Genomic DNA, 14,648 nt, shown 5'->3' on the forward strand with positions numbered 1-14,648 from the left:
AATGTACTTGAAAATGATGCCATGTTTGCTGTATGTTTACTTTTGTCTGCATTAAAAAATATTAATATTCATCAACACAAACTCGGCATAAAACTTCCTGTATTCCTGCGTATGTGTCCGACCATCAAAATAAAAGCATCGCAGTAAAACGTGCACAGTTACGCCACACGTTCACGCCACACTTTTCACTCCAAAAACTGGAGTGCTACTTTCTCATTCGAAAAAGACACCCAGTTTCACCTCTTGTTCTTCTGTTTGCACGAGGCATGTCCGATACACATTTTTTTGGCTTCCGATCCGATTTTTTTTTTTTTTTTAAATAGTCTTGCCAATCCGATCCAATCCCGATCATTCTTTAGTTTGTTTTTTTAATAATGATAAGCTTTTGGTGAATGAATTTGAATTTGGGGGAAATAAATATGGTTATGAAAATATCTCTTCAAAGCATTCAATATAATGCAACCACAGTATTGTTGAATGTACTTTTTTATTGCACAGCATGACCAACAATATTATTTGGTTTTTGTAACAAACCTCTGTTAGCCAGGTCCCTAATCCAATAAAAGTCCATCCAATAAAAAATACAATTGGAAAAAATGGGAGTGAAATAATTTAAGGGTAGGACTAATCATTTGACATAGTGTGATTTGGAATACAGTCAAACCTGTCTATAGCGGCCACTAAAGGGAAACGGCAAAAGTGGCCGCTATAGGCAGGTGGCCGTTGTAGACAGGTTGGTGGCCATTTTGAATTTGTGCGCGCACATATTAACATGTCTGTGATTAGAAGCTTGTTGTGTTTGCAGGTACATATAATTATACTGTTACATGTTGACCAGTAGAGGGCACTGTGGGACTGCGGATAAGAGTTGCAAAGAAGAACTAGGCTTGTTATTCTACACCACCCACAGAACAAAGCTGTGCTAGTATATATATGGCAGAGTGTCATTACAGCTTTAGTTCATCAGGAAGTGACAGGAAGTGACGGTGGCGTTCCGAGCAGGAGAGCTAGGCTCAGTGCTAGCTGTGAGTTTCAAGAGAGTTGGAAAGTGTGTTTATGTTGGCGTGGATGTAAAGTCTTCTCCGCTGTTCTCCGCTGTTAATAAAGCCATTAAAGTGCATCGGCGACGTGAGTCTCTCCTTCCACACAACAAGCGGCATTACAGTATTGACCAGTGCACATTGTCTCACACCAGGAAATAAACGGTGTCACTGTCTGCAACAAGCTCCAAAGAAGACGGCTTTTTTTTTATGTGGAACAACTGACAGTTTGTGTAGATCTTGTGAATGATTGTGACTGAGCTAGGACTCAGTAATTAAAGTCTACACACGACAGCTTCATTGATTAAAAAACAAAACTTTTTCGTGCATGAAGCTTCTACTTGAGTCGGTATTTTGGCCGCTATATGCGGTCAGATATTGACCAAGGGAGACAAAATGGGTGGCCGCTGGCCGCGTTAGACAGGTGACTGCTATACACAGGGTCCATAACACGTAAATTTTCTGCGGGGGATTTTTCAGTGGCCGCTATAGGCAGGTGGCCGTTGTATACAGGTGGCCGCTAAGACAGGTTTGACTGTATATGATGTTTTTTAAACAAACTCCCTCAGGGCCCTATGAAATTTGTTTTATTTTTTTAATTCCGTTAAAAACTTTTTGAATTCAGTTATTTACCTTTTCCACTTATTTTACCAGTATAGAGTGTGTGCTATTTGGGTTAGTGAATAAAATGCAATAATCCTTACATTTATTGATACAATACATCATTGCCCCATTTTGTCCAATAATTGAGAAATTGATGTAGCTTAGCTAACTTTTCTAATGGGTTGTCAGCCTTAGCACATATTGCTACAAAATCTTCAACAAACTGTAATGCCTGTAGTGCTTGGGATTAAGAAGATGTAGTCACACGTGTGATTCCAATCGCGTTATTGATGTAAGATATTTTAATGGCCCCCCGTATTTTGTTTACACAATTAGACAAATGTGACAAGGAGCGCTCTTATTTTGAAGTGAATGTGATGTGTGTGTTGAAAATGGCAATTGATGGTTGATACGCGCGGGATGCAAGAACAAGCGTGCCTCTCATCTTTTTTCCCCTCAAAACCTGCACGTCGTCATTGTAGAATGGTCCTGAGATTAAAGTGGTAAAACACAACGCGGTGAAAATATACTCATCCAGCCTGAGTCACACACACACACACACACACACACACACACAGCTGGAGCTACCATGTTGGAGTATGGCTCAGGGTTGCGAGCGTGATACAGCAACCAGATCTCGTGGCGGAAGCCGATATTATCCGATCTTCATTATTACAGCGGATCGGCAGCCGATCCCGATCCTGAAGATCGGATCGGGACATGCCTAGTTTGCACATACTCCGACATTGTATACTGTATTTCTCACCTTTTCCTTTCACCTCATATTTGGTCCCAAATGCTGATACTATGTGCCAATGCATAAAGGTAAGATTTGATGACCTTATGGAGTGCTAATGTGCATATTTGTTTGGTGCGCCTCTCTGAAAAACAAAGTGCAGGCTGGCACTGTCGGATGATTGCTCTGTATTCATTTAGTGCTTTTATTTTGATGTTGTTCCATCGTAGTTTCATACAGTACATAATAAATAAGATAAATGGCATGGCTATAATGTACCATTCTGGTCTTCAGTCATGCTAAGCTACGGAGCATGCACGACAATCGTTATGCCGGCAGCCCAGGCTCTCGCATTGTTTAAGAGACGGGCTGTCAACTGGTTGCTAGTCTTGCGATACCCGGTGAATGTCTCTGCAATCCATTCATCTAAGGATTTATGACTGATTCGTCGCCATCTGAGGCTGCTACCCATGCAACCACATCTTTGTCAAACCCGATATCCCGTCACAGCGGTTTATCCTTCCCAACCCTATTTCTAAACCTTTTCCCCAAAACAAAATCTTTAACTGCAACCGCATGACTTGCACAACTTTCACACCAACAGCTGAATAGCAACATTTCAAAGTGCACGCAGAGGTAGATCATGCTGCTGGATGCTGACCACCAGCATTGGGAACAGTGGTGTGCCGTCAGGGCCAGCAAAGCCTTCTCTGCTGGCCGAACCATTAGTAATCTGCAAATCGATACTGAAATATTATTTGTATTATTTTGTTCAAATAGTACAAAAATCAGTTCACAAAAATAAAGGCAAAAAAAGCAACAACAAAAAAAATCCACTTCAAAGATTTTGGGTTTTGTTATAATTATTTATCTGCCAGGGGCCCTTTGAATTGTCTAACGGTGTCCAATACCACTCATCATAAGTAAATTGAAATATCTACAGTTAATCCATGTGATCAGTATCGGCCGAGCTCACTCGTGGATGATCGTTATTGCACTTGGCAGCACAAAACCTTGATCGGAGCATCAGTAGCTGAAAGCATAAAATACTTTGCCGTATTGACCTGAAAACCCAGAGAACAGCTTTTCAGCAAAGGGTCTCAAACTCGCAGGATGACTAAGGAAATTAAAATAGTCACATTTGAGAGGCTGAACTCAAGACATTTACAGTACATTTTTAAATCAAACGATTAATCAATTACCAAAATAGTTGTCGATTAATTCGATAATCGATTGATCATCGATTAATCATTGCAGCTCTAGTTCAGCATCTTTCCAAAGGGCACCTTTAACAAACCAACATGGATGAAAACATACATTACATAGCAAGAAATAGCAAGACATGAGTGTCTTGGGGCGGCCCACAGGTGTGAGTAGGCTAATGACTGCTTCCCTTGCTATTGTCATGCTGACAGACTTGCAGTAGATGAGACAGGAAGGAGGAGGGGTGGTGGAAGCAAGAGTGTGTTGGGGGCTGGGGGGTGTCATAGGCCATGGGTAAATATGTTTGCTCAGTGGACCACCCAGAGGTTAGCGTTGAAAAAGCTCCCACATACGACAACATTAAAGAAGATCTGTTAGCAAAAAGTGGTGCGTGAAAGCCGCAGGGCACAGACGCAGGCAGGAAATGATGGTGGAATGTTTTATATGAACGCAGCAGACAAAATGGAGTCCGCCCAGAGGCTTTCAGGTGCAGACGCATGTCGCCACATGCAACTGCGGAGCTTTGCTGCGTAAATGACGGGGAGTCAAAGAAGAGCGTTGCTTCTTTTCCGCGACACAATACTGCTCAAGGATGTACTGAAGATGGATGTGAGTTGACAAGCGGGACAAGATTAGACAAGCCCTGTGTTTGGGGGGTGGGAACGGTGACCTGCGACTCATGGAATTCCTCAGACAGACACACACACACACACCATCCCTCTCCGTCTGCAGGACTGGGAGAAAGAGGTTCAAATGAGACAGTACGAAACAAGATGAGTCCTACCTGAAAGTGTTTGGGCTGGAGAGTCTTGAAAGGGTCACAAAAAAGACAAAAGCGGTGTTTACACTTGCAAGCATTTTGCCTCTGCATTGCCCCGCAATTTGCTGTGTCAATACGTGTAATTTATTGATTTGATTTATTTCTGGCCCGCCTGGAAAGTGTGAAGACTAGTTTGCGCAATGTTTGCGTTCTGTTTACGCATAAATTGCACGCTTGGCACGCAATTCGTGACCAAAAATGGTGCGCTGCGGCAGGAAATGACCACGTTCCAGCGTGACTTATTTACACCTTGTCAAGTCGTGTTTACGTCGACGCACATGGTTCCCTCACGGGCATGCATTGTCACCACCACTTCCCACATCTGTGAAGCGGTCCTGGCATTATTTGGTCCCGCTTTGTCCCGTGTGACATCAATTCCTCTATTTGCAAGGGACCTACAAGATGTTGAACTCCAGAGAGGAAGCTCAAGCAATAAAGAAAGGTAAGTCTTTATTTTCTCGCAGCTGCAGGCAGAGAATGTGGAAAGAGCAGAAAGGAGGCAATAAAGTAGAAAAAGAGAGACACCGACAGTGTCGCTTTAGGCAGTATGATTAGTTATTCATAAAAAAAAATCAGGAAGAAGATCCAAAGCGTGACAGAAATTGCCTGAAAATTCCCTTGGAATTGCTGGTGGAATAGTTGACCCATTCGTGTGAATGAGACACGCTTTGCTATGCACCGCCCGGTTGCGCTGCGTTCACATTGCATTCATGACTACTGCCACAAATTTTTAACCTTTCAAAATGTTCTGTTTACGCATACTTCACACCTGTTAACCACAGATTTACTCATTGGCTCACCATTCCCTTGCAAAATTGTGTACAACTGCGGGGACAAAGTGTAAATGAGGCTAAAGGGAAGCACAAAGTCCACACCAGGGGAGTAGTGTTACCATCCCTCCACTGAGGAGAAATCACACCACCTTTAAGCTCCTCTTTGGGCATGATAGCAACTCTTAAAAGAACACTTTTTGGGGAATTTTCTCCACATCCATAATCCTTATGTGAAACATAAACACACATTTCTTTCTCTTTTGTGTGCATTTTGTTCATGTGCTTGTTGTTTCCTAGTCAGTACAGACTGGCGTCCTATTGCATTATTTTGGAGTGGGCCCGTTACCTCTCGGTAGTGGCGTGCGGCGCTGCGTCACTATGTCACTAGTTCTTCCTGTTAGCTGTTACACGAACAATGTTGCTGTAGTTTTTTTAATATACAGGTCATTTCTGTAAATAGAATATTGTTGATTTTTTTAGGGCTTTATAATCTAAAAAGGCGTGTCCCGTTCCGTGCATTGTTAGCTCCCACATGCTACCTGTTTTTCTCTGTTCAGAACACACAGCAAAGAGGAAGACGTGTGTGGTCATGTTTCACATAAGGATTTTCCCCCAAAACATGGGTGAGGAATTACAACGCTGACGAATGAGATCGCCCACATCAGTGCATGAAGTCACCGCATCTTTGCCGGTCCCACGTCCACAAATGCATTCATCACAGGACTGACATTTGTGTCGCCCCCTGTGACTACGTGATGGAAGACATGCTAGCATACATGCAATGCATGTATACCCTCAAAGGTTTACAATCATGAGACAAATGCACATTTACAGAGGAGTTACATTCCACGCCTGATGGCCAAACGGCCACAATCTGAGAGTAACTGACACTCCCATTTTTAAGACACGGCTCGCACCTCCCCCTCTGACCACCCCTGCTACACAGTTGACGTTAGTAGTATGTCAGGTACGTACGTACGTACGCTTACTTCCTGTCCCAGCTCACACGAAGGCAGAGTCACTGTACTGGCAAACAGATGTAGTGTACTGTGAAAGTAGTATGTCATGTACGTACATTAAGTGTATGTATAACGAACATCACATCCAGTTAGCATTTGCTATCAAACATTACAGATGTACAAGAAATGAAAAGACACTGCAGCCGAAGTGAAGGCAACATATTACAAAGCGTTCAGCAATGGGCACATTTTCCATAAAGTGGGGCGCACGGTGGCCTAGTGGTTACCACGTTGGCCACACAGTCAGGAGATCGGGAAGATCTGTGTGGAGTCTGCATGTTCTCCCCGTGCGCTCGTGGGTTTTCTCCGGGTACTCCGGTTTCCTCCCACATGTGGCCACTCTTAAATTGTCCATACGAATGTGAGTGTGAATGGTGAATGGTCTATATGCGCCCTGTGATTGGCTGGTGACCAGTCCAGGGTTTACCCTGCCTCTCGCCCAAAGTCAGCTGGGATAGTGAGGACAAGCGGCGCAGAAAACTAAAGTGTAGAAAACACACATTTCTATAATGGCGTTAAGGACACAAACAAATGCGTCAAACAACTGAAGTTGCATTATCCATGTGTCACTGCGGACATCTGTTTTGCCGTGGAAGTACAAGAGCAAATCAGGAGGGGGCTTACTGTCAGCTGACTGATGTACAAAGTGACGTTTATGATGTGGGTGACACACACAATCGCTCTGATGCAATCGCAAATATGTGCATTCATACAATGTATTACTTAACTTTGTTTTCACATCCAAAAAAACAACTCATTTTTAAAGTGTGGCGGCTTTTATTTTGTCATGGTGTTGTGCCTCAATACATTGCATGTTGCAAAAACACAGATTTAGAATTGTTTTCTGCATGTGAAACTGTAATTGTAAAAGTATAAAAAGGTATTTTGTGTTAACATTTTTGACTTTCTGGAAAGGATGCCTTAAGAGTCGGATCTTGCGGCAGGGATTCATGACGCTAACTGAGGTTCCAAGCACACGTTTTTACTGTTTTGTTGAGATCTGTCCAGGGACTACAGATGAAAAATAGCCTTTTGGCCAATACTGGTTCATTTGCAGCAATGCTATTTAAAGTACTCTGTCCCTGTCAAATACACCAATCAAAACATGCTGTGGTGTGGAGATATACAGTATAAGATAAGGTTATTGATTATGTTGAATAAAAAGGTGTCAGGTGGCAGGAATGGGCGTTTGAGTAATGTCCACGATGAAAGGAGTGTTTCTGCTGTGAAAGAAAAAGGTTCAACTCACCAGACCACCATCATGATAACTGAAAAGACCCACCCCCCACCCTGCCGCCAAGCCAGGACTACCATGACTCCTCAACCCTGACCTCTGACTTCCAGACGGCCCCCTACGGCTTTGCTCACTCGCCTGTGCTTGAGTGCCGCTGAGCACGCCGTCTGTTCTCAATCCATGTGAGGGAGAAGAAGAAGAAGAAACACTCTTACACCCGTGGGCTGAGGGCGAGAGGGGAAGTCAAAACATCCGTGTTAGCGAGCACCGTGGGATGCGAGTCATCAAACTGCGGCGTGAAGGCGTCCGTCAACATCCGTCCCCCCCACCCCATCAAAGCAAATGCCAGGAAAAGAACACCAGACAACTGGTGATGCTTGAGAGGAGGGGGGGGCACAGAGCTGACTTTGCAATAAACATTTGGCCCTTTTGGTCACTATGCCTTTACTTCAACTAAACACTCATCACCTTCTGAAGCTGTTACACACACACACACACACACACACACACACACACACACACACACACACACACACACACCTGTGGCCTGTAAGATCAGAAGGGGGTCCGGGACAAAACCCTGTTGTGCATCTGTCAGCCGGTGCTTTTCCCTCCCGGCCATTCTTTGACCACATAAGAATCAGAGGTGGGGCCTTGATCTCCAACAAGAACCCAACAAGCCAAAAGCACTGCTAGCAGCCTTTTGGGGCGACAAACACAATGAAGAAGTGAGGCTAAGGATGTTGAGCAGGAGCAGTGAAGCGCTCAAAACCCCGTGGAGAACCCCGGCGAGGCTGGGGAGGGGGATCAGTGCGGCCGATCGGCATGGGCTTTGATCCCGACCTTTCATGTTGCGAAGACCTTACACCTGCACAGCCCCGCTTGTCTGTCATTAGCAGAACGTCTCTCCGACGGCCAAGTAGGCACGGAAGAAGACGCCATTATTCACCTCCATGACGCTGAAAAAGCGGCAGCAAATCACAGAGGATCGAGTCACAACCGGACGTACAATACATTTTTTTTGGCCGTGCGGTTTATAGCGTTCACCAAATCGCTGCAGCTATTTTGTGTTTGTGGAAAACGTAGTTGTGGTGATCATGAAGGAGTAAGATGGCAGCGCACCCGACATACAACCTGTAAGTCGAACGTACATACCATGCACAAAATCTGAGGCTGCTCGTATGTACGGCTGTCGCTTCAATCGTACAGGCAACGCACGTAAGGTGTAAGACCAACGTCAAACTTGCAATCAAAGTACTGACCTTGCGTTCCATGTGGGAGCCGTATGAAGGTTGCAAGAACTACGTGTGAGCTGTACGCCATGCGCACCAAGGATGTAAGATTTCTCACGACAGATCTTTCTGCGACATCTCGTGCTGTGTTTTTTTTCCAATTAATGAACATAAATGGTCAATAACCATACTTAATATGTGTAATATATTTGGCTTTCTTTTCCTTAATGAAGTTGGTTAAAAGACTTGGCCAGCATGTAGATGGTCTTCATTCACCAACCGTGACCTCATGCAGCACATGCACCACAGGTGTATACGTCATATCCGGTTATGTAAATAACAATGTGCATTGCAAAAGGAATCAAAGGAATTAAATATGAAAACATATTTACAGATATATTAAAAAAGAGACCATATAAAACAACGTCATAGGCTGACCTGCAGCTTTATATACCCGAGTTTTTGTGCGATTGATGCACTCTCGCCGTACTAATTACGTATGTGGTGTGCGTGTGTGACGCAAGACACACATACAGACTCCGCAAGTGCGTCGTCCAAAAAAAACATGACATTTAGCCGAAACCTGATGCCAGCAAAACATACGAAAGACACACGTTGGCCGTATGGATGAAGCACCAAGACATACAAAGTGTGTAAGTTTGCCTTGCAACCTGAAAAAAAAACATTAGCACCCAAAGAGTTTGTTTGACATGACAAAGAACCACTTCGTCTGGTCTGCGGCTCGAAAATCCATGCCCTTTTTGCACGTACACCGGCCGGAGGAGGCCGAACAACCAATTGTGACCTAGGCTTTACAGCAAGTGCAGCCTCACAATTGCTCTGCTTTCAAGTAGAGCGGAATCTCAGTTTTTAGTGAAAATTATTGACAACAACATACTGGTATTTGTACACTGTCTGACAGCCAAACAGTACGCCTAACAATCTATTCAGTTTGCCCTCATGTCATTCTCCAAAATTGAGCGCCCAATGAAAGCATCCACACATTGGCGACTCGGTTTCTGTGAAGAGATTCTGACGGTACGATAACCTTGGGCAAAAACATCACGCTTTGACGGTTTCAGGGTATTGTAATTACAGCTCTGAAATGTGTTATTTTGAAATAGCTTTATTGAATATTGAAAAAAGTCAAGTCAAAACAGTCATTTTTGAACCACATCCAATAACACGATGAAAGTGGAACACATGTATTGGTACTGCAAGGGTACATGCGAGTTTGCCCAACCGGTCTACATGTGCTTTGTGCACACATCGACCATGCTCCGGGAGTACGGGATTGTTGGCGTGCTACTAAGTGCCATTCGGTCCTTGTACACCGAAGCGGGAGCCTGGTTCGCATTGCTAGCAGTAAGGGCAGCCTTGTCGGAGGCCAACGTTCACCAGAAGAACGTTGGCCTCCAACAAGGCTGCCCTTTGTCACAGATTCTGTTCATAATTTTTATGGACAGAATTTCTAGGCGCAGCCAAGGCGTCAAGGGGGTCCAGTTTGGGGGACTTAGGATCTCGTCTCTGCTATTTGCAGACGACGTCGGGCCTCAACGTTTATAGGGGCGGTTTGCAGTGTGAAGCTTCCGGGATGAGACTCAGCACCTCCAAATCAGAGGCAATGGTTGGATTGCACCCTCCGGGTTGGGAGTGAGGTGTTACCCCGCACACTTGGTGTGTTCAAGTATCTCGAGGTCTCGTTCACGAGCGTGGGAAGGCTGGAGCGTGAGGTCGACAGGCGGATCGGTGCAGCGTCTGCAGTAATGCGGTCGCTGAATTAAATTGATTGTATTGCCTAATAAAAACACGGGCTGCTGTTGCGGCCGTACCTCACGCCAAGCTGAAATTCAACCGCCAAACCCACTTCCTGTCCAACATCGGAACACGCTTACAGCAACACACACAAGCACAAGTCTAATTTATGTTGTATTTTGTCCTTTTATGTCTACTATATTGGGTAATAGGAGTGTAACGGTGACTACAGGGGTGCTATTTCACGTCTAGAGGGATGTAATAATGTTAAAAAGCGTATTTAGAAGGTGGTAAAACAGGTTTTCTATTCTCTATGAAAATATTCAATTTTTAAATAAGGAACCAGACTTCGGAAATTCACTTTTCCAAATCAGGTCTGGCACCTATGAATGGCCATCAAGGAGGGATGACTGTAATAGGATATCAGATGTACAATGACGTGTACAATATCTGTAGAAGCAACGACATGTACATGGAACCAAGGAAACATTCAAATCATGAATGCACAAAACGAAACCAATACTCAATAACTTGATGTTCTGTTGCTAAATAAGGTTGAGAAATGTGACATCATGTCTCACAAACCAAAAAAAAAGTCATCATCTACCCCCTCCCCCTCAAGTGCCACAGCTAAATTGCAATCCTGTGGGAAACAATGCCCGACTAACAACCTTTTTGGTGAACTAAGGCAAAGTGCAAAACAAGTTGTTTGTTATTTGGTGTGTCAAATATCAACCCACCCTGAAAAGGGTTATGCAGCTGAGGGAAATTCCCACAACGCCCTCCAAGAAGCTTTGAAAGGAGCATAAAAAGGAGTGATACTGTAGCCAGCAAGGCGGGTCGCCCGGTAGCAATTTACAGGAGGGCCTCTGATCTCGGGTCGGACTTGATCCATTATCAGTGTGTTGACATTCAGATAATTTTACGTGAGGGCCTTGACGTCTTTTCATCTTTGCTTTTGTGCAGGGCAGAGCTGCTCACCACAAGCAGCCCTTAGAACAGGGATGTCCAAAGTGCGGCACAGGAGCTATTTCAGTTTTTATTCTTTTGGACCCAGTGTACCTTTTAAAAAAATATGTCATTTAACAAAAAAAAGAAAACTCTGGAAAATTGGCAGTAATTTTACATGAATAGATGCAAAACTTTAAGAAAGAAAGTCGCAATTTTACGAGAAAAACGTCGTAATATTATGAGGGAAATAACATAATTTTATTAGCATAAGAAGGAAGATGACATAGCTGGGAAAAACCATCAGACTTTTTTTATTATCTTTTTTTACAAGAATAAAGTAAAAAAAAAAAAAAAAAAAGGGAAACAATCGTATTCTACAAGAAAAAAAGCCCCAATTTTATAAGAATAAAAGTCTGAACTTTGCACAAGCCTGCTAACTCCAACAAACAACAACAACAAACATATTTTTAGATTTTCTGACCTCTAAATGTTGTTATTGTTACAGTGTTGCTTTCACGTGTTAAACGATGCCAAGGGGTCAGATAACGAGGTTTGCACATTTGAAAGTGAGACCAGAAAGCGGTTTTGGACGGCACTGCACCCTGTGTTTTTTTTTTAACACCGAATTCCACTGACGTCAATGCAACCCGGACTTCCTTATATGGGCATGCCCAGGCAAACGCTGTAGGCCTGCCCTGCCCCTAGCTCTGCTTCGCTCTACTCTGTTTACCTTGTTAGCACGTATGGCTCCCAAGAAATCACACCACAAATTGATCTATAAGCTCGTCAAATGATTAGTCCTACCCTAAAAGTATTTTGCACACCCATATTTCCAATTTTATCTTTTATTGGATGGTCATTTATTGGATCTTTTATTGGATTAGGGACCTGACTAACAGAGGTTTGTTACAAAAGCCAAATAATATTGTTGGTCCTGCTGTGTAATAAAAAAGTACATTCAATACTTTGGTTGCATTATTTTTAAAGTTTTCAAGAGCTATTTTTATACACATATTCAATTCCACAAGCTCATGTTTGTAACAAAAGTTTCTTATTTTTAAAAAAAGGGAAAAAAATCGGTACCGGATTGGATCGGCAAGACTATAAAAAATCGGATTAGATCGGAAGCCAATAATGTGGATGGGGACATCCCTACTCTGTAGGTTAACATAGCTCATAACCTGGTAGAGTGGCCGTCTCACGCCCTGAAGGTTGTTTGTTCAAGCCCGGTCTAATTGTTCATCATGTTTAATCAAATTATATTACATTTAACATTCAGCTTATTTTTTTTATATACATTCTACATTTCAACATTTATACATTTGAACAGCGTTTCAGTACCGTTTCAGCTCAGCTTCCAAACTATTCTTACATTCGTGCTACGTTTCAGCATATTTCCACAGTAATTCAGTCCAGCTTCAGCTCTTCAGCTTCCAAACATCTCCTACATTCATTCTACAATTCAGCTTTTAGACTTTTTCAAAGCATTTCAGTTGTGCTTCATCTTTTCAGCATTCACATGCCATGTCTACCGACTTGCATCATCTAGTCTATCATGCAATTCATTTGTCTACTTCGTAGTTTTTTTCTCGATGAGAAATCTCGTCACGGTATAATCTTGCGTGACACCCCTCCCGGCAACCATATAGTTTGGAAAGCTGCACGTTTCCTTGTGGCACAACCATCTGTATCAAAACAAAGTCAAATCCAAAGTATGAAAACTCTTGACTGATACAATCTGTGAAATGATAAACCAGGCTCGGTCATCACGTCTCCCGTTGCTTATTATTTTGTTGCAGGTAAGCAAGCTGCGTGCGAGTCCGAGTGGTTTCTTCCTGAGTTGTGATATTGGAGCAGAGGTATTAAAGACGCCTTACTCCCCCTCAGCAGCGCTCAACAGTGACTGTGAGTTACATGTTTACAATCCAAAAATAATATTGAGCTTGCAAAGTTGTTGCTGTGTGGCGCACGACGTCCTCACATAGTATCAGTGGAAAAAAAACGTACCGATATTTTGATGCCAATTTCTGCCCTATGTCAGAGTGATTCTTGCCTTATTTATTCGTCGTCCGGTTGAGCAATTGAGCACACGTGCTCCAAGATTGTGTGAGTTTGACAAAGTGGAGATAGCACAGTCCCACCCAAAGTACATTGACAAAGTAAACAAGTACAAGACGAAGAGGAGAAAAGCAGAAAAAAACAAAACCACGCAGCACGAGTGTGGTGGGCGCAGAGAGCTCTTTGTTAAATGATTAACTCAACTCAATCACGCCTGTTAGTGGGCTGGCTGTCCATTCCCTGTGGTTAATCCGCAGCCAAAAGATTAGAGGCGCTAATGCAACGTGCCGCTTTTAATCCAGGCAGATTTACACTCTATTGTTTGAGCTTTGAGGAGAAAACTTGAGTGTACTCACCCGGACAAGAGAACTCTTAGCCTGAGCTCTCTGGGGTTGGACTCCAGGTGCGCCCTGCTCCCTGGCTGCCCGGCCCCCGGCCCCAGAAGTACCATTGGTGGTCCCAGGCTTGCGCGGCCTCTGCTTGATGCCATCCAGGAGGCGCACCAGCAGGATGTTGCTGGGCAGCTCGTCCACGCCGCACTCCACCAGCGTGCGGCACTCTGGGCAACGCAGCTCCCCGCGCGAGCCCACGATCCCCTGCAGGCACCGCCGGCAGAAGGTGTGCTGACAGGGCAGGACCTTGGCGGACGCATCCAGCCGCTCCAGACACACGGGGCACTCCAACAAATCCAGCAGGACCGACTCATCCATCCTTTGAGCGCTCTGCTGTCGTTTTCAGCAGGAAAGCACGACGTGTGTCACGTCACTCCCATGCCTCAGTTACGGTCGCCATGGCATGTGCATGAGCTGCAAAAAAAAAATAAAAAATAAAAAAAATCAGACAATCGTTGACAACCAGGTCACGGCGCACGGCGTACGTTACATACTCACTACATTTGCACACAATCCCAAGCCCAAAAAAACAGTGCTACAAATGAATATTGTCATTTTGGTAGCAGAAATTTGGAATATTAATTTACAAGAAGGAAGTTGAAATTGTTGTAAAATTAAAAAAAAAAGTAGACAGCGAAAAGACAAAATATTGAGGAAACAAAGCCATATTCTAATGAGAAAAAAAAATCACACTTTTATGAGAATAAATTTGTCATACTTGTATAAAGAAAATAATGGCATTTTAGTAGCGTAGAGTTGGAATATTAAAGAAAAATACTTTTAAAAAGTAAGAAACAAACACAATATAAAGTTGTCTATTTTTGCAAAATTA

At 43.5% G+C, this 14,648-nt stretch overlaps 1 protein-coding gene across 3 annotated transcripts in view; it reads right to left on the reverse strand.

The window, feature by feature from the left end:
• Positions 1-14,648, reverse strand: part of sh3rf1 (SH3 domain containing ring finger 1) — a 62,939-nt gene that overhangs the window by 40,828 nt on the left and 7,463 nt on the right. For all 3 annotated transcript variants that reach the window (XM_054788596.1, XM_054788595.1, XM_054788594.1), the window contains one exon: positions 13,781-14,230. In XM_054788596.1, coding sequence (XP_054644571.1) covers positions 13,781-14,134 — 354 coding nt within the window. In that variant the 5' untranslated portion in view covers positions 14,135-14,230. The remainder of the gene's footprint in view (positions 1-13,780; positions 14,231-14,648) is intronic.

Source organism: Dunckerocampus dactyliophorus, chromosome 10 (genome assembly GCF_027744805.1).
Source record: "Dunckerocampus dactyliophorus isolate RoL2022-P2 chromosome 10, RoL_Ddac_1.1, whole genome shotgun sequence".
NCBI lineage: Eukaryota > Metazoa > Chordata > Actinopteri > Syngnathiformes > Syngnathidae > Dunckerocampus > Dunckerocampus dactyliophorus.